Consider the following 20,646-nt stretch of genomic DNA (forward strand, 5'->3'; position numbering starts at 1 on the left):
TTTAAAAGGATATTCAGAGGCCAGGAACGGTGGCTCACACCTATAATCCCAGCACTTTGGGAGGCCGAGGTGGGTGGATCACGAGGTCAAGAGTTTGAGACCAGCCTGGCCAGTATGGTGAAACCCCATCTCTACTTAAAAGACAAAAATTAGCTGGGCGGGGTGGCGTGTGCCTGTAGTCCCAGCTGCTCGGGAGGCTGAGGTAGGAGAATTGCTTAAACACGGGAGGCAGAGGTTGTTGTGGTGAGCTGAGATTGCACCACCGCACTCCATCCTGGGCAACAGAGTGAGACTCCATCTCAAAAAAAAAAAAAAAAAAAAAAAGGGGATATTCAGGTTGGGCATGGTGGCTCATGACTACAATCTCAATGGTTTGGGAGGCCGAGGCAGGACGATACCTTGAGCCCAGGAGTTCGAAACCAGCTGGGTAATATAGTGAGACTCTGTCTACAAAAAATAAAAAATGTAGCCGAGTGTGGTGGCATTACCTGTAGTTCCAGCTATTCAGGAGGCTGAAGTGGGAGGATCCTTTGAGCCCAGGAGTTTGAAACTGCAGTGAGTTATGACTGCACCACTGCACTCTAGCCTGGGTGAGAGTGAGACCTAGTCTCTAAAAATAAATAAATAAATAAATAAATAGATTAAAAAAAAATGATGTTCATATTACCTGTTTGGGGAGGGTCTTGCCTCCATCGATACATGTAACTTCTTGCTCTGCTGAGACACCTGCTAGTTGCTCTGCCAAGTCATTTCCAGAAATGATAGGAGAGGTAAAATACAAAATAAGATATGTCAGGTATAAGAAGCTAGCAGGAGAAAGCCTGACTCACTACAGCTTCCCATTTCTAACTGACAGTGTTCCTGCAAAAAGGATGACAATTTCCCCAGGTACCATCAGTGAATTTATTTTTAAAAATTTAGTTTGAATATTCTCAAACATACATAAAAGTACACAGAACAGTATAGTTAAGCCACAAGTACCCATCACTCAATTTAAAAAATAATATTTTGCCAATCTTGTTCCACCTAAGCCCCCATTCCATTATTTTCTTTTGGTTGGAATACTTAACAAACCTTAAAATGTCATTATACTTGCAAAAACTTCTGCAACACTGATAAGAATTCTTTTTTTATATAAACACTGTATAATTATTATACCTAACAATATTAACAATAATCCTCCAATACCACTAAATATCCAGGCATCCAGTTCATATTCAAAATTTCCCAATAGTTTTAAAGCTGCTCTTTGCAGATTTATTGCAATCAGAATCCAAAAAAAGTCTCCATATTGAGCTTGTGATGTCTCTTAAGTCTTTTTCATTTTATTACAATTCCCCCTCACCTATTTTTTTCCCCTCTGTTTGTCATTGATTTGTCAGGTCATTTGTCTAATGAAATGTCCTACACATCCTGGATTTGGCTGACTGCTTCTTCATGAAATTAACTTTTATATACAATAAACTGAGCATTGTGCAACCACCACCATAACCCAATTTAAAATATTTCTATCAGCCCACAAAGATCCTTTATGCCCATTTAGAGTCAATCCACATTTGCATCTGCAGCCCTGGGCAACCACTAATACTGTCTCTGTAGACTTGCCTTTTCTGGACATTTTATGTAAGTGGAATCATAAACTATGTTGGTTTACTGTTACATAAAACATTAAAAATTGTCCCCACTGATTTGAGATATTCCCTTCACAATATGTTAAATTTCCATATATATTTAGGTCTAGAAAGATGTTCCATTTGTAGACTGCTCTACATTTTTAATTTAAATGATTACATCTCTGAGGTATTATTTATCTTGTTCCTCCACCCCTGTTTCTACAAACTATGCAAACTGGTTGTTAGAAAACAGTCTTGAGTAGATTCAGGGCTTTTTTTTTTTTTTTGGCAATGGGGGTGGGGGGCTGGTGTGTGTGTGTATACAGTACTTCCTAAGTGGCATGAGTATTTCTGATTGCAGCACATTAGAGGCACATATGGTCTTGCTGTCCTATTTTTTTAAGATGCTAAGATTGACCAATGGGTTCAGGTGGTATCACCCTGGTCCCTGTATTAAAAGGAATCCCATCAACCCTGCAACCTAATGGTTTTAGGATCCACTGATGATCTTTGCCTAGATATATAATTTAATTGGGGGTCACAAAATGATGACTTTTCTATCGTTCCTGCTGCAATTAGCTGAAATTTTTCTATTAAAAAAACCTTCAAGCCTGGACAACATAGGGAGACCCCATAGCTACAAAAAATTAGCCAGGTGTGGAGGCATGCACATGTAGTCCTAGCTACTCAGGTGGCTGAGGTGGGAGGATCGCTTGAGCCTGGGAGGTCAAGGCTGCGGTGAGCTGTGATCGTGCCACTGCACTCCAACCTGGGGGACAGAGTGTAACCCTGTCTCAAAAAAAACAAATGAATAAAAAACAACAAAAAAACCCACTTCATCAACTGATTGTCCAAAATACAGTTTATACAGGAAGGCAAAATATTAATATATTCCTGACCCTTTATTTACTAGTTTTTAGAGTAATTAGTTGGGGTTCTAACAACTTACGATAGTGATAAATGAGGTTTTGGAAAATTATATAAATATGAACTTAAAGATTTTCATTGATTTATTATATTTCAATTCATAATCCAAGAATATTCTTTCAGTGGTAAAATATACTGAAAGAGCGCCCTCTGGGGATCAGAAAGTTTTTAACGTAAGCAGGACATCTACTTTAGGGGTCTCTGCCTACGACTATTAAATAAAGTTCCACTTGCATAACACATAACATTATACTAGGACTTGAAAGTGTCAGCCTGGACAGGGTGCTGAATTTACAAAACTTTTCTTTTAAATAAAGAATCTAGGCCGGGTGCAGTGGCTCATGTCTGTAATCCCAGCACTTTGGGAGGCTGAGGTAGGTGGATCTCTTGAGCTCAGGAGTTTATGACCAGCCGGGGCAACATGGAAAAACTCTGTCTCTACAAAAAATTTAAAAAACTAGCCAGGTGTGGTGGGGTGTGCCTGTAGTCCCAGTTAGTGGGGAGGCTGAGGTGGGAGGATGGCTTGAGCCCAAGAAGCGGAAGTTGCAGTAAGCTGAGATTGTTGTCGCTGCACTCCAGTTGTCACTGGGGGACAGAGCCAGAGCTTGCCTCAAAAAAGAAAAAAAGAAAAAGAAAAAAAAGAATCTACTTTCTCAGATGTCTGAAAAAGTGAAAGAGAATACAAAATGCCATTACAAAGTGACTAACTCACTGGGTCACAAATTACATTAAGCTGTAAGTCAGATCAAATCCTCTCTACATAATTATGGCCAGTGAAGGCTCTATACTATAAAACAGGAAGCCACAACATTTAGGGGAGAAAAGGGAAAGTGTCAAAGCACAAATCTAGTTTCTAGCCTTCCGAAATTTAAGCTTCATGGATGTTAGCCTTGTGAGTCCAAACCTGGGTAAAATACTGACCTTCTAAAATGACAGCTCCAGATTCCTCTGCCTGGTCAACAACCCCTCCATACTCTGCAGAGCTGTCACTGTCAGAATCAGAACTACTAGACACCTGCAACTCTTCAGATACAGGATTCCTAGTCTCTGAATCATAAGTGGTAGCTGGCAAGTCAGGCTGGGTCCTGCTCACCTGAAAGTAAGCATCCAATGGTGCTCTCAACCTATGTACACAGAAAGACAACGGAATTATAGTACAATGAACTATCATCACGAAAACAATCTATAGTGATTTGAAGTAAATCCTATCACTTCAACCCATCTCCAGGCCATTAAATGCTGCCTTTGAAAGCTGAAGCAGGTATAGCAGATAAGGGGGGGAGACTGGCCTCCTAGATATTATTTTTTACCACTCAACCACTGCTACATTAGCCCACAAAGGAGCTTGATCCTTCCGTTAAAAGCTAGTTCTATTTTACTGGCATCTGGCCATATTGTCAGTATCTTTAAAGGACAAACTCAGCAATCTGTATGCTGGTATTAGGTGGCTGAAAAGGGAGGGTTAGCAAGAAGAAAAAGGGCTTTGTTGCCCAAATATGGCCTCATGGGATTTTGCTATTGCAGTCACCCAGACCAAGGTATTTTGGAGTACAGTACAGGGTCTGGCTTCTGTAATTTCTTCATCTCTCATTTTAGGATAGTATTTTTCTTTTAAAATTTAAATAATGTTAGTTTTAAGATAAAAAACATAAATGATAATATGGCATCAAACAAAATAACTTAGAATGATGAGAAGACCTGGGGCCAAATCTAACACTCCAAATATATCTTGGCTGGCTGAGTTTAAAATAACCACTACTGTACCTCAGTTTCTCTAACTCCTGGAATAACAAAGCATACTCCAGTTTGAGCTGAGGAGTTTGAGGCCACTTTTGTCACAGAATTAATGAAACTTTATATTTAGTAGAGACAGGGTCTTACAATGTTGGCCAAGCTGGTCTCCAACTCCTGACCTCAAATGATCCACCCACCTTGGCCTCCCAAAATGCTGGAATTACAGGCATGAGCCACCACACCCAGACAAATTAATAAAACCTTATACTAAAAACCAGGAGTTCCTGAGGAAGGATCTAGGGACACACACACACAGACACATTAGGCTAGCTGCGGTGACTCATGTCTGTAATCCTAGCACTTTGGGAGGCCAAGGTGGGTAAACTGCTTGTGCCTAGGAGTTCGAGACCAGCCTGAGAAACATGGTGAAACCCCATCTCTACAAAAAATACACAATATAGCCAGGCATGGTGGTGTGCTCCTGTAGTTCCGGCTACTTGGGAGGCCAAGGTGGGAGGATGGCTTGAGCCTGGGAGATTGAGGCTGCAGTGAGCCATGATGGTGCCCATACTCCAGCCTGGGTATCAGAGTGAGACTTGTCTCAACAACAAAAAAACAAAAAAATGACACCCAAAAAACCTGGGAGGCTGAGGCAGGAGGATCACTTGAGCCCGAGAGTTTGAGGCCACAGAGAGTGAGCGAGCTATGATTGTGCTACTGCACTCCAGCCTAGGTGGCAAGAGAGAGACTCCATCTTCAAAAAAAAAAATAAGAAGAAAAAATAAAAATTAAAAAAATGGCTGAGCTTGGTGGCTCACGCCTATAATCCCAGCACTCTGGAAAGCCAAGGTAGGAGGATTGCTTGAGGCCAGAAGTTTGAGACCAGACTAGCCAACAAAGTAAGACACCATCTCTATTAAAAAAAAAATTAAAACAAAAGGGCAACTAAGTATTACTGACAGGTGACCTACTAGAAGTTTTAATAATTATGACATTAAATAAAATATTGATTATTACCCAGAAACATTGTTGGGGACTGCTTACACAGAAAAATTTTGACTCCTAATAGTTTGGCTGCAATTTATTGATGAATTAGGGCTTTGACTGAATGCTAACTAGAACAAAATAAACACTACTCAGTGTCCAACTCAATAGACAGAAGATTTTTTGACCTTTTAAAAAAAGAAATGTCAGTAAACCGAAAGGAGAAATAGCAATCAAGTTGCTTTTCTTTTTTGGAAATTGAGATATAATTAATATACTATAAAATCCACAATTTAAAAGTGTTCAATTCAGTGTTGTTGTTTTTTTTTTAGCATAACCACAAGGTTATGTAATCATAATCATAACCATTATCTGGTTCCAAAACATTTTTGTCACACCTAAAAGGGACCCTGTATCCACAAGCAGTCATTTCCCCTCCTATTTGGGAGTCATGTCCTCTCTTTCATTCTTCATTTTAGTATTTTGAGTCTTCTCTATTTCTTGGTTGGTCTAGCTAAAAGTCTGTCAATTTTGTTGATCTTTTAGAAGAACCAACTTCTTGATTAGTTCATTTTCTCTCATTTTTCTATTCTCTGTTTCATTTATTTATATGCTAACCTTTATTATTTCTGTCTGCCTGTGTTGGGTTTTGTTTGTTCCTCTGTTATTTAGGAGTGTGTTATGTAATTTCCACAAGTTTGGTGTGCAAGAATCACACCCATATAAGATGGTGAACTTAATCAGTAAATGTTGTGTATGTTGACTGCTCCACCCACCAGCCATTCCCCTCCCTCCTTCTCCTTGGGATTCCTTATTCCCTGAGACAAAACAATACTGAAATTAGGCCAGTTAGTAACTCTACAATGGCCTCTAAGTGTTCAAATTAAGGGAAGAGTCACGCATCTCTCACTTTAAATCACTAAGCTAAAGTAATTAAGCTTAGCGAGGAAGGCATGTCAAAAGCTGGGATAGGCCAGAAGCTAGGCCTTTTGCACCAAACAGCCAAGTGGTGAATGCAAAGGAAAAGTTTCTGAAGAAAATTAAGCGCTACAACAGCGAATACATGAATGATAAGACAGCCTTATTGCTGATATGGAGACAGTTTTAGTGGTCTGGAAAGAAGATCAAACCAGCCACAACATTCCCTTAAGTGAATCCCTAATCCAGAGGAAGGCCCCAACTCTCTTTAATTCTGTGAAAGCTGAGAAGTGAGGAAGCTGCAGGAAGTTGGAAGAAAGCACAGGCTGGTTCATGAGGTTTAAGAAAACATACTGTCTCCATAAAGTGCATGAAGCAGCAGCAAGCGCTGACATTGAAACTGTACCAAGTTATCCAGAAGATCTAGCTAAGACAATTAATGAAAGTATCTACACTAAAAAGATTCTCAGTGTAGATGAAACACCCCTCTATTGGAAGATGCCACGTAGGACTTTTGCAGCTACAGAGAAGTCAATGCCTGGCTTCAAGGCTCAAAGGACAGGCTGACTCTCTTGTTAGGGGATAATGCTGCTGGTGACTTCAGTTGAAGCCGATGCTCTTTTTTTTTGAGACAGTCTCACTTTGTCGCCCAGGTTAGAGTGCAGTGGCGTGATCTCGGCTCACTGCAAGGTCTGCCTCCCGGGTTCACGCCATTCTCCTGCCTCAGCCTCCCGAGTAGCTGGGACTACAGGCACCCGCCACCACGCCTGGCTAATTTTTTTTTTTTTGTATTTTTAGTAGAGACGAGGTTTCACCGTGTTAGCCAGGATGGTCTCGATCTCCTGACCTCGTGATTCACCTGCCTCGGCCTCCCAAAGTGCTGGGATTACAGGCATGAGCCACCATGCCCAGCTGAAGCCGATGCTCTTTTACTGTTCTGAAAATCCCAGGGTGCTTGAAAATTATGCTAAATTTATTCTGTCTGTGCTCTCTCTCTTTTTTTTTGAGATGGAGTCTCGCTCTGTCACCCAGGCTGCAGTGCAGCGGCGCCTGGCTAATTTTTTGTATTTTTAGTGGAGACGGGGTTTCACCGTGTTAGCCAGGATGGTCTCACCCATCTCCTGACCTCGTGATCTGCCCACCTCAGCCTCCCAAAGTGCTGGGATTACAGGCGTGAGCCACCACACCCGGCCTATGTCTGTGCTCTCTAAATGGAACTACAAAGCCTGGATAACAGCTTATCTGTTTAGAGTATGTCTTACAATTTATGCCCACTGTTGAAACCTACTATTCAGAAAAAAAGGATTCCTTTACTGCTCATTGACAATGCACCCAGTAAACCAAGAGCTCTGAAGGTGATTAATGTTATTTTCATGTCTGTTAATATAACATATTCTGCAGCCCAACTTTCAAGACTTATTATTTAAGAAATAAGGCCGGACACAGTGGCTCACACCTGTAATCTCAGTACTTTAATGAAATAACATCTCTACAAAAAACAGAAAAAATTAGGTGGGTGTGGTGGCTTGTGCCTTTAGTCCCAGCTACTCTGTAGGCTGAGGCAGGAGGATCGAGGATCACCTGAGCCCGGGGAGGTTGAGGCTGCAGTGAGCCATGATCACACCACTGTACTCCAGCCTGGGCAACAGAGTGAGACCTTGTCTCGCCAAAAAAAAAAAAAAAGAAAAGAAAAAGAAAAGAAAAGAAATATTTTGTTGTGACTCTTAGCTGTGGGGAAAAGCTTTTTTTAATTTTTTTTTTTTTAATTTCTTAAGATGATAGCTGCCAGTGATTCCTCTAATGGATCTGGACAAAGTAAACTGAAAACCTTGAAATGATCCACCATTCTTTTTTTTTTTTTCTTTTTTTTTGGAGACAGGGTCTGGCTCTGTCACCCAGGCTGGAGTGCAGTGGCATGATATTGGCTCATTGGAACCTTTCACCCCAACCTCCTAAGTAGCTGGGACTACAGGCATGCACACCATGCCCTGCTAATTTTTTTTGTAGAGACAAGGTTTCAACATGTTGGCCAGGTTGGTCTTGAACTCCTGAGCTCAGGCAATCTGCCTGCTTCAGCCCCCCAAAGTGCTGGGATTATAGGCATGAGCCACTGTGCCCTGGGGATCCACCATCCTTGATGCCCCTAAGAACATTCATGATTCATGGGAGGAGGCCAAAATATCAACATTATCAGGAATTTAGAAGAAGTTGATGTCAACTCTTATGGATGACTTCTGAGGGGCTCAAGACTTCAGTTAAGGAAGTAACTGCACATGTGCTAGAAACAGCAAGAGAACTAGACTTAGAAGATGTGACTGAATTGATCCCATTCCTAGATTTTCCTTTCCCTCTTATTGGTTAGTTTATTGCTTATCCCACTGAATATCCATTACCTCAGGCAGGCCCCAGGGAAAATGATTTAGGCTTTTCACACTCTGCATTGCTGAGTCAAGACTAGTCTTGCAAATGGGGTTTTCCAGAGAACCACCAACAGGTCATATAAAGATAATTCTCTGGGAATGAGGCTTTGAAGGTGCTCCAATCCCTCTGGTGCCTGCCAGGCTGCTGGTTTTTACTATGATTACAGGCAGATGCTTTTCATGACTACCAAGGAGCTGGAGAAGGTGACAAGAATAAGGAATGCCATAGAGCTCAATGAGATTCAGCTGTTTTTCTTTAATAATCACTCCCTGGATTGCTGTAAGCATTTGGTCAGTTTCCTGAATTATGAAAAAGTTGATCCTGACAAATCCTGCCAGTTGTTTCACTACTTCCATGGAGATAATTCTCTGTGGTCCTTACTCTGCCATTTTCAATGACATCACCCAGGTTTTCTTTTTCTTTCTTTTTTTTTTTTTTGAGACGGAGTCTCGCTCTGCGGCCCAGGCTGGAGTGTAGTGGCGCAATCTCGGCTCATTGCAACCTCCACCTCCCGGGTTCAAGCGATTCTCCTGCCTCAGTCTCGTGAGCAGCTGGGATTATGGGCACCCGCCACCACACCCGACTAATTTTTGTATTTTTAGTAGACAGGGTTTCACCATGTTGGCCAGGCTGGTCTCGAACTCGTGACCTCAGGTGATTCGCCTGCCTCAGCCTCCCAAAATGCTGCGATTACAGGTGTGAGCCACTGCGCCTAGCCAGGTTTTCTTTTTAGACAGTGCTAAGCAAGTTTACCAACTCCATTTCTTGAGATTCTAAGTGAACAGCAGCTATAGCTACCATGAGACTAAACACATAAGAAAAGCATTTTATAAGAAGATTTAATCAAATACATACTAGAGTTAGGGTGTTGACACGTATATCAATAGAATTCTACATAGAACCCAGTAAAAAAGTGATAGACGATTAAAAAAAAAATCACTCTTTAATATTGCTTTTATGTAGCAAAGAATTTCCAAAGTCAGGCAAGAACACAGGAAAGGGGAACTGTGAAAACCAACAGGAAGCAGTGCTAGGGTTTCTCTTTGGGAGCACAGATTTAGAACCCAAGAAATTCTCCTCCTTCCCTGCACTTACCAACTTTGAATTTTGTTCCTTCCCTACTCTCTGTAGTCCTAGACTCCGTATGCTCCAGGAAAACAATATTGTGATCTGTGTTATTCACCAATATATCTAGGGCAAAGTTTAGTCTCTCACACAGAGGAGTGTTATCAATATTTGATGAATGAGTGATGACCCCCGCTGCCAGAATGAAACCGCCTCAAACAAATCAGAAAGGAGTTTGTGACCTCAGCTAAGCCTGTTGGGAAGAATAAGCTCACTACTTAGCTTTCCATAGCTTTGGCTTCTTGGCTGACTGTGAGTCAAAAGCTGTTCACCTTGGCCCAGGCTTTCAACACCAGGCCCAGGGACAGTCTGTCAGATGAGTAAATATCAAACACCACACTGAGAAATTTATCTCAAGAAATTCAGAAGTTATAAGTGATTAGTCCTGCGAAAGGTCATACTTCAGGGAAAAAAGTTTTAATCACATTTACCTGGCTCCAGAACTGATGTAATTTCCACTGAACTGCACACTTCCTGACCGTTTAGGTTATTCCCTTTGTGGAGAAAGATTATGGCTGCCAAATAGCTTGACTGACATCTTTCAACATTTGAATTCTGTATAACTCATTCCCTGAGCAGATTCTATAGGTAATTTTTTTTTTTTTTTGAGACAGAGAGTCACTCTTGTCACCCAGGCTGGATTACAGTGACAAGATCTTGGCTCACTGCAAGCTCCGCCTCCTAGGTTCAAGGAATTCTTATGCCTTAACCTCCCAAGTAGCTGGGACCACAGGTGTGTGCCACCATGCCCGGCTAATTTTTTGTATTTTTAGTAGAGATGGGGTTTCACCATGTTGGCCTCGAACTCCTGGCCTAAAGGGATCCGCCTGCCTTGGCCTCTCAAAGTTCTGAGATTACAGGCGTGAGCCACTATGCCCAGCCACATCAAGCAATTTTCTCACTAGAGTTTGGTTTCTGTTTGGCTCTCTAGTGGTTCTGTTTTTCTTTGTAAGTTGGCATCTGGTTTATAAGTGTCACCCTTAAGTTGGTTAATACAAGTCACTGTGCCTGACCAAGAGGAATCCACTCTGCGTCCCCCAGTAAGAATGAGTGCATGGATAAGCAAGACTGAGGACTTGCAAGAGGCCTCCTGACAGTCAGCCAGTTCCTGGAAACACCACTCACAACTCTCAACCATGGAAAGTTAGCCCATTTACTTTGGCAGGGTCCCCAAATTACACCATAAGGTACCTTCACCTATAACACAAATGTATGAAATCTTACCCTGCCTTTATAATGTGAGTAATGACATCTTAAAACAACAGACTATAGCCAGGCCTGCTGGTGCACGCCTGCAATCCCAGCTACTTAGGAGGCTGAGGCACAAGAATCGCTTGAACCCGGGAGCCAGAGGTCCTGGTGAGCTGATACTGCGCCACTGCACTCCAGCCTGAGTGACAGAGCAAGACTCTTGTCTTAAAAACAACAACAAAAAAAACCCAGAGTAATATGCATTTGCAACTCTTGTCAACACAGAACTAGGCATCTGTCATCCTTGATGGGCACTACAGACACTGGAGCCACAGTCATGGCAAGTCCCAACATTAAAATCAGCAGGATCCATGAAAAAGAATGCTGAATCCAGATACAGAAGGCACAATTCCAATTCCAGCCTTATCACAACCAAATCACAAATTATCCCATCAGCTTCCTCATTTGTAAAACATGGGTAATAGATGACCTAGCTACCACTTTTTAGTATCATCTCAATATTTTCACAGTGTTAGAAAACATTGGCATGGTTGCGTATGCCTGTAGTCCCAGTTAATCATCAAGAGGCTGAGGTAGGAAGATCGCCTGAGCCTGGGGAGGTCGAGGCTGCAGTGAACTGTGATTGCACCACTCCACTCCAGCCTGGGGAGCACAGTGAGACTCTGTCTCAAAAATAACAATAATAAAAAGAAGAAGAAAGAGAAAACAAAGGGATTTCGTCGAAGCTTCCTCCATCTGCCTATGTAGAAAACAGGGCAGATCCAGGCTCCAATATCAGTGCTAACTCCTCTATTCTATAGTTATGAGACCCTGAACAAAGCCCTCTCTGAGCAGAGATCGCACCACTGCGCTCCAGCCTGGGCGACAGAGCGAGACTCCATCTCAAAACAAAACAAAACCAAAAACAGACAGGTTTAATTAGTTGGGTGTGGTGGCACGCGCCTGTAATGCCAGCTACTCGGGAGGCTGAGACAGGAGAATCGCTTGAATCTGGGAGATGGAGGTTGCAGTGAGCCAAGATTGTGCCACGGGAATCCAGCCTGGGCGACAGAGTGAGACGCTGTCTCAAAAACAAAAACAAAAAACCAAAAAACGGACAGGGTATAGGCAATTGTTATTCTTCATAATAACCCCGTCAAGACTTGACAGCTAAGCCCTTCAAGAGGCAAGTTCAAACCAAGACTATGAAAGAAAATTAATTAATTGTGCCCCCAGGTGGAATGCCAGTGAATAATGAATTTGGGTGAGTAGAGACTTGCAAGTGAAGAAAGAATTTTTGGTGTACAAGACACAATCTGAAGAACAGCCAATCTCTATAGAGATTGCCAACAAACTACCACCTAGTTTTCAAGGCACAACAGTTTAACTTATCCCTTCATTACTTTGTGAAGTAAGGCAAGCACTTTTATTTCCACCTATGAGGAATTGGGGATCAGAAGTTATCTGACTTGCCAAAAGTCACACTGTCAGTCCTTGAATGGCAGAGCCTCAGTTTCATAATTTCTAGTACAGCAATGATCACAGACTTATCCATATATTTATTTACCTGGCACTGTCTGTCCTCTGAGACCCTCCGGCTCTTGCCCTCCGTGAAGCAGATACCCTCCTTCTTGTTCTCATTGGCCCTACACTGTGGTTTGAAGATGAAGGTCTCAGGAATTCCAGCATGCCATGAAGTCTCTGCAGTCCACTGATGAAGTTGGTCATTGAATGCAACGAAGATGCTGGGATGGTGTGATTAGCATCAGATCCCTGCCTATGTTGTTCTGAAGTTCTTGGATTGATGTTCTCCACATTGTCTTCTCCCAAGACCTCCACTTCTGTCAGGTCAACAGACAGTTGCGGAGCAGGCTGGAGCAGGGGTGGTGTCGCTTGGCTGCTGATCACCTCAGCAGGAGCTGGCTGGAGGATGGATGGTACCCCCTGGCTGCTGACCACATCAGCAGGAACAGGCTGGAGGAGGGCTGGTCCCCCTTGGCTGCTGGCCATGCCAGCAGGAGCTGGCTGTTGTTCGGCATGATTTAACTGCACCTGAAGATCATATTCCATTGCTTCATGAGCCATCACTAAAGAAACAGTATTTGTAAAAAGTATTAATAAAATAGATAAAACATGCTATGTAGGTGACAGAATCATATTTAATCTTTCTGATTTTATGTTTAATATCATTCTTAGCAAGACTGAGAAGCTTCAAGAGAAGATTTTAACTACTTATTTTAAGTCAGAAGTGTTTGGTAATGGACTTTCCTCTCTATAACAAGCAGTTTTCCAGTTTGCCCTTAGAAAACATGAAGTCCTGTGATCATAGTAGTATCTTCCAAAATAGAAAGATCTATAAACCAAGGAGATTAAACTACTGGGTCTAAAAGTAATCTCTCAGACACTTTGCAGTTCTGTCTCAAGCTGAATATGGACATTCACCAAAATCAAATGCATATAATGCAGTATCTAATTTTAGCAGGCAATATTAATCTTTCACAGCATCAACAGTTACAAGGGATAAACAGAGAAAGGACATTTTTTACACTTGCAAAATTAACTGTGTTACTAACTCAAAATGGAAACTTACCTAATTTTTCCAAAAAGGCTGAGCAAACTTTATCCTATCCCTTTCATTATTTTTGTTTTCCATCTCTAATTCCATCATGTTAGCCTATTCAACAAATATTAAGCACCTATGTTCTTTTCATGTTTCCTATCTTTAATTCCATTGTATCAGTTTGAAAACTACCACCTAGTTTTTAAATTAAAAAAAAAAAAATTTTTTTTTTTTGTTATATAGATGAAGGCTTCCTATGTTGCCCAAACTGGTCTTGAATGCCTGGCCTTACCTCCTCATGCATCAGGACAACAGGACTGAGCCACTGTGCCTCCCTACCACCTAGTTTTTAAAGTACATCAGTATAACTTATCCCTCAATTACTTTGTGAAGTAAGGCACGTGCTTTTATTTTCATCTGACTTATGAGGAAATGGGGGTTCAACTAATAGTTATTAAGCACCTGTTATGCAGACAAGACACCCTAGAGGCAAAAACAGATAAGACCCCATGTATCAGAGTTTAGATTCTAGCAAGTAAGATGTCAATAAACGAATACATGAAAAAAATTATAGATTATGATGTTTGGGGTTGAGGAGACAAAGAGGACCAACTAAGACACAATTGTGAGGGAAGTACTCTTTTAAAGAGTGAAAACTGGGCTGAGGCATGAAGGATTAAAAGCAGCTGGCTATGCAAAGAGCCAAGGAAGAGTCTCAGAAGGAAATCAGTGCATAGGTCCCTGATGAGCATGGGTTTGATTGATGAACAGGACACCATCATTAAAGGGCCTATGGGCCTTGGTAAGGAGTTTCTTCTATGTTAGGAATGCACTGTAGGGGTGCAAGAGCATAAGCTAGGTGACCAGTGTAGAGGCTATTGTGGGAGTCCAGACCAGAGGTCAGAGAGACCTAGGCAAGAGTGGTAGCAGTGGAGATGAAAAGAAACAGACAGCTTTAAGAATCTTCAGAATGGTCATGCTTCTTTTTTTTTTTTTTTTGAGACGGAGTCTCGCTCTGTTGCCCAGGCTGGAGTGCAGTGGCGCGATCTCGGCTCACTGCAAGCTCCGCCTCCCGGGTTCACGCCATTCTCCTGCCTCAGCCTCCCGAGTAGCTGGGATTACAGGTGCCTGCCACCACGTCCGGCTAATTTTTTGTATTTTTAGTAGAGCCGGGGTTTCACTGTGTTAGCCAGGATGGTCTCGATCCCCTGACCTGGTGATCTGCCAGCCTCAGCCTCCCAAAGTGCTCGGATTATAGGCATGAGCCACCGCGCCCGGCCAATAGTCATGTTTCTTAAAATCATCAAAGCAGATTAAACCACCTGAGGAACAGAATGACAGAAGAGGGCTGAAGACTAAAGTCAGAGACACTACTGTTAAAAGGACAACAGAGTAAAAGAAGCCAGTTAAGGAAGATTATAAAGTAGGAGGAAACATGGGAATGTGGTGTCTTGGAAAAACAATGTTTCAAGGAAGGAACAATTGAGTGTCAAGTGCTACTGGGGGGAAGAATGGCCGCTAGATTTGGCAATGTGAGGATGACAGGTGACCTAAAAAAGCAGTTTCCCTGAAGTGGTGGGGTCAGAGGCCAGAATGGAGCAGGCTGAATAAATGGGAGGAATTCTAATAAACATAGTGGACGAAGTACATATATGTACCTTTCTCTCTCCACTCCAGTCATTCCTAAAACCCACGAACATGACCCCCACAACCTGAGACATTTTTTTAAGAAAGGATAAATTAACCAGGACGACACAAGCGCAAACAGGGTATGATATGCAAACCAGTTTTTTAAGGCCATAAAAGAGAAACTGATGATTGATGACTGCTTAGCAGAGCCAAAAGATAAAACTCAAAGCCTGCAAAGGGCACAGTGGTTGGGGTGAGGTGTGTTATTGAGAAGCAAGCTGATTCCCACTAAAGGGACTGTAAAAACCAGGTACCACAAAAGGCAATATTGAAAGATGGCGCTAAAAGGGAAGGGCTGGTTAAAAGCCAGTAAAGCAGTTAGCTTGACTCCTACTCAAACACCAGCCAGCTAAAACAAAACACAGAACAAAGCCCTTCTCCCGCTATGCACGAGAAAACTGGAGGTTTGAATCACACAGTCTTACACTCAGGATGCAGAGTGGCACAGTACTGAAAATAAGTGGGAAAGAAAGTCTGCAAACTGAACAATGTGAGATACTTCAAGTTTTAAACACTTTTTGTATAGATGGGGTTTCCCGCGTTGCCTAGGCTGGTCTTGAACTCCTCGGCTCAAGCAACCCTTCTGCCTCAGCCTCCCAAAGTGCTGGGATTACAGGAGTGAGCTACTGCAGCTGCCTAACTAAAAGCTTTTAATGTTTCTAGGGTACAACGACAGTCTCCCAAGAATTGTGTGTCAGAACATAAGGCCCAAGCTACTTCTAGATGTACTCAAGAGACATTACGCAACTCAGCCTTCAGGAAGACAAAGGGTAGAAATGGACTAAAAAGAGCAGAATCTAGGGGGCCGCACTGTCTACTCCCAGGAGCTGTGGCCCACGCCTATAATCCCAGCACTTTGGGAAACTGAGGCAGGTAGCTTGAGACCAGGAGTTGGAGACCAGCCTGGGCAACACAGCAAAACCCCGTCTCTACAAAAAATACAAAAAAATTAGCCAGGCGCGATGGTATGCACCTGTGGTCCTAGCTACTTGGGAGGCTGAGGCAGGAGAACCCCTTGAACCCGGAGGGTGGAGGTTACATTGAGCCGAGATCACGCCACTGCACTCCAGACCGGGAGAGAGAGTAAGACTCCGTCTAAAAAAAGAAAAAAAAATAAAGAAATAAAATAAGTTCCTTTGTCATGCAGGTCACATTTCAACTGCTAGAAACCCACATAGGGCGGGTGACTCCCATACTGGACAGCAGAAATACAGAACACTTTTCTCGTCGCACAAAGTTCTATGGAACGGTGCAGTTCTGGAGCTGAAGCTTCCTAACCACTATAGGCCAGTCGGAGGTGCCTAGAGCGAGAGACCATGGGCTGGGCGCCCCAAACCTTGAGGATGTCACACAAACGCTGTTTTTTATGTGTGCTGTGAGCGGTGCTTAAAATGTCAACCTCAGACTTGTCATCTTTGTTACTCAGGTTTCAATCAATGGCCACAACAGGCAGGATGAAAGCCCCTCAATTAAAGGTTGAGAAGAGGTGGGCGGGGGAAGTGTTCAAATCTTTGCTCTGGCCGGTGCAGAGGGTCACGCCTGTGATCCCTGGACACTGAAATGCCCAGGCGGATGGATCACTTACGCTCTGGTGTTCCAGACCAGCTTAGGCAACACAGTAAAATTCCCATCTCTACCAAAAAAGAAAAATAGAACAGGTCAGGCGCGGTGGCTCACACCTGTAATCCCAGCACTTTGGGAAGCCGAGGGCGGACCACTTGAGGTCGGAGTCCCAGAATGGCCAATATGGTGAAACCCCGTCTCCACTAAAAATACAAAAACTACCCGGGTGTGGTGGCGCATGCCTGTAATCCCAGCTACTTGGGAGGCTCAGGCAGGAGAATCGCTTGAACCCGGGAGGCAGAGGCTGCAGTGAGCCGAGATCGCACCACTGCACTCCAGCAGGGGCAACAAAGCGAGACTCTATCTCAAAAAAAGAAAGAAAAAAGAAAAATAAAACAATGAGCCGGGTGTGGTGGCGCGCACCTGTGGTCCCAGCTATTGCGGGAAGCCGAGGTGGGAGGATCCCTGGGGCCCGGGAGTTGGAGACTGCAGTGAGCTCTTCCAGCCTGGGTGCAACAGGGAGACTTTTCTTTCTTTCTTTTTTTTTTTTGAGATGGAGTTTCACTCTTGTTGCCCAGGCTGGAGTGCAATGGCGTGATCTCAGCTCACTGCAACCTCGGCCTCCCGGATTCAAGCGATTCTCCTGCCTCAGCCTCCCGAGTAGCTGGGAAATGGGGTTTCTCCATGTTGGTCAGGCTGGTCTCGAACTCCTGGCCTCAGGTGATCTGACTGCCTCGGCCTCCCAAAGTGCTGGGATTACAGGCGTGAGCCACCGCGCCCGGCCGGACTTCGTCTCTTTAACAGGAAAAAGGGAGGAAGAGAGAGGGAGAGGGAGAGGGGGAGGAGGAAGGGGAGGGAGAGGGGGAGGGGGAAGGGGAGGGAGAGGGGGAGGGGAGGGGAAGGGAGAGAGGGAGAGAAGGAAATTAAATCCCTGTTCTTTTACTACATGGGGAAAGAAAGACATAGATAGATTAGATAGACAGATTAGATAGATAGATAGATAGATTAGATTAGATAGATACATAGATAGATATTAAATCCCTGTTCTTTTACTACATGGGGAAACTTTGGGTGGGTTTCCTAAACTCGGCTCAACTTGTTCTCCTGTAAAACAGGGATAATACAAGTCTTTACGCCACAGTTTCCGTGATGAAATTAAAAATGAAGTTCTTCCATCAACTTTAAAGTGATGAAGTAACCGGCGCTCAGAGCGGGCGCAGGCAACGCCGCTGAGGAGCCCGAGGCTAGGCTCTCGGGGCAAGGGCCGGGCGACCTCCCACCCCGGCCAGGGCAGGCCCCGCAGCAGCGAACTCGGCTCCTTCAGTGATCGCCCCGAGCTCCCGCCTGCCCAGCCCCCACGCCCAGCAACCCAGATACGCGCGGGGGTTCGGGCTCCTTAGCCCCGACCACTGGCGCCGCCCCGAGGGCCCGAATCCCCTCAGGCCTCCGGGTTCCATGCCCGCGTGCAGCCCACCTCGTGGGGTGTCTCCTGAATCCCAAGCCAGGAATCAGGCGTGGGGAAGTTTATCCCGAAGCTAGAGGCCCAAGGCCTGAGGAGAAGCAACACCCCTCCTCACCTGAAACCAGTAGGCCGCGGCCGGGCTCGCGAGCCCGCCGAAGACTCGGTAGTTACCTCGGCCTAACTCCGAATGCACCTACGCCAACTGCCACTTCCGGAGCCGCTCAAGCTCCCGCCAGAGCCGCCGGCAGGCATGCTCCTATTGGACAGAAGCCCTACGCTGTGGCCAATACCCACTCTTCTTCTTCAATGGGTCCCCCGCTAGCTGAAGCAGCGGTGCTCTCATTGGCTGGTCGTTCATGCTGACGAGGCGGGACCGCGCTCGAGGAAGCCTCCTACAATTGGCAGGAATCTACGTCCGTCACCTTGCGCCCGCCCCGGAAAAAATGGGAGGTTTTTTTGTTTTTTTTTGGTTGGTTGGTTTGTTTTTTTTTTTTTTTTAGCGCGTTTTATTTGAACTTTCTGGCGGGAGAAAGTTATATGATTTCTCGGTCCATTTTGGAATGGGGATGATAATATTAAAACTGACTCCTGCTGCTTATCCCTAACGCTTTAGTGAAGGAGTTATCTGTATCCAAAGGATAGCAGCTAATCGAATAATTTCAAAATATTTCAATATTTTGAATTTCGGAGCCTGTAAAGAGGCGTAGGACAGTCCAGTTCATATGTATGCTCTCATGGGGTTGAAGAGCTCATGCAAAAGACTTTGCCTACATAATCTCTTCAATCTCAAACCGCTGCAAGGGATCTGAGCTACTAAACAGTCTCAAATCACTTGTTAGGGCCGCCGCTCGCCGCCAGCGCCAAAAGAAAGGGGCCCCCGGAATTCTCCAGCTACGTACGAGGAGCGCGAGCCCACAGCCGTCTCGGCTCCGAGCCCGCCGCCGGCAGGAAAGCCACAAAGAAAACTGATAAACCCAGACAAGATGATAAAGACGATCTAGATGTAACAGAACTCACTAATGAAGATCCTTTGGATCAGCTTGTGAAATAGGAGTGAATTGTGGTCCTATTGTGGGAACAACCAGGAAGCTGTATGAGAAATAGCTTTTGAAACTGAGGGAGCAAGGAACAGAATCAAGATCGTCTCCTTCAGCAACAATTTCTTCTTCAGCAGAAAATACAAGGCAGAATGGAAGTAATGATTCTGACAGATATAGTGACAATGAAGAAGACTCTAAAATAGAGCTCAAGTTTGAGAAGAGAGAACCGCTAAACAGCGGAGTAAAGACTCCAGTAACCCTCAAGCAAAGAAGAGTTGAGCACAACGAGAGCTATTCTCAAGCTGGAATAACTGGGACTGAATGGACAAGTGGATCTTCAAAAGGCGGACTTCTGCAGGCATTATTAACTAGGGAATCTACAAGAGGGTCAAGAAGAACTCCAAGCAAAAGGGTGCACACTTCAGAATATTTTCGTATAGATGGAGCAGTAATTTCAGCGAGTACTCCCATAGCTGAAACTATAATTGCTTCAAACAACGAATCCTTAATTGTCAATAGGGTGACTGGAAATTTCAAGCATGCATTTCCTATTCTGCCAGTCACTGAATTCTCGGACATACCCAGAAGAACACCAAAGAAACCACTGACAAGAGCTGAAGTGGGAGAAAAAAAACACAGGAAAGAAGAGTAGAAAGGGATATTCTTAAGGAAATGTTCCCCTATGAAGCAACTACACCAACAAGAATTAGTGCTAGTTGCCGCAGAACAATCAAAGGAGCTGCAGGCCGGCCATTAGAACTCAGTGATTTGAGGATGGAGGAGTCGTTTTCATCTACGTATGTTCCTAAGTATGTTCCCTTGGCAGATGTCAAGTGAGAAAATACAAAAAAAAGGGACGCTCCATTCCTGTATGGATAAGGGAAATTTTGCTGTTTGTTGTTGTGGCAGTTTTTGTGTGTGTGTTTGGTCTATCAAGCTATGGAAACCAACCACGTAAATCCCTTCTCTAATATTCTTCCTGATGACTCTAGAAAACCCAAATGAACGGTATCTCTTTGGCACATTCAACTTGGTCTTGTATTTTTAGTAACTGTGTTGAAGAACATTCGTGTACGCTTTTTGACTCCAAGAACTAAAAATAATGTGATTTTGCCTCAATAAACGTAGTATTCCATTGGAAAGCAAACAAAAGATATATGAATGGACTTTATTAAAATGTTTTTGAACTTTGGACTAGTAGGAGATCACTTTGTGCCATATGAATAATCTTTTTTAGCTCTAGAACTTTTTTTTTTTTAGACAGGGTCTCGCTCTGGTGCCCAGGCTGGAGTGCAATGGCATGATTTCGGCTCACTGCAACCTCCACCTCCTGGGTTCAAGTGATTCTCCTGCCTCAGCCTCCTGAGTAGCTGGGATCACAGGCACGTGCCACTACGCCCACCTAATTTTTGTATTTTT

The 20,646-nt window shown here is 43.8% G+C and overlaps 1 protein-coding gene and 1 pseudogene across 4 annotated transcripts in view; one reads left to right on the plus strand and one right to left on the minus strand.

Annotated features, from left to right (window-relative positions):
• RFWD3 (ring finger and WD repeat domain 3) overlaps positions 1–19,038 on the minus strand; it is a 46,121-nt gene extending 27,083 nt beyond the window's left edge. The window contains exons 1-6 of one of the 4 annotated variants that reach the window (XM_055099327.2): positions 18,303–19,038; positions 16,136–16,257; positions 13,504–13,587; positions 12,481–13,000; positions 3,462–3,664; positions 668–738 (exon numbers count right to left, since the gene is read on the minus strand). In XM_055099327.2, the coding sequence (XP_054955302.1) occupies positions 668–738; positions 3,462–3,664; positions 12,481–12,998 (792 nt within the window). In that variant the 5' untranslated portion in view covers positions 12,999–13,000; positions 13,504–13,587; positions 16,136–16,257; positions 18,303–19,038. Of the gene's footprint in view, positions 1–667; positions 739–3,461; positions 3,665–12,480; positions 13,001–13,503; positions 13,588–16,135; positions 17,465–18,302 lie in introns of those variants that run through there. The other 3 variants (XM_003829522.6, XM_003829523.6, XM_034940701.3) reach the window with 3 other exon arrangements.
• Positions 14,224–20,232, plus strand: LOC100973035 (lamina-associated polypeptide 2, isoforms beta/gamma-like; annotated as a pseudogene).
• Positions 20,233–20,646: the final 414 nt, after the last annotated feature.

The sequence above is a fragment of the Pan paniscus genome, chromosome 18, assembly GCF_029289425.2.
Source record: "Pan paniscus chromosome 18, NHGRI_mPanPan1-v2.0_pri, whole genome shotgun sequence".
Taxonomy (NCBI): Eukaryota; Metazoa; Chordata; class Mammalia; order Primates; family Hominidae; genus Pan; species Pan paniscus.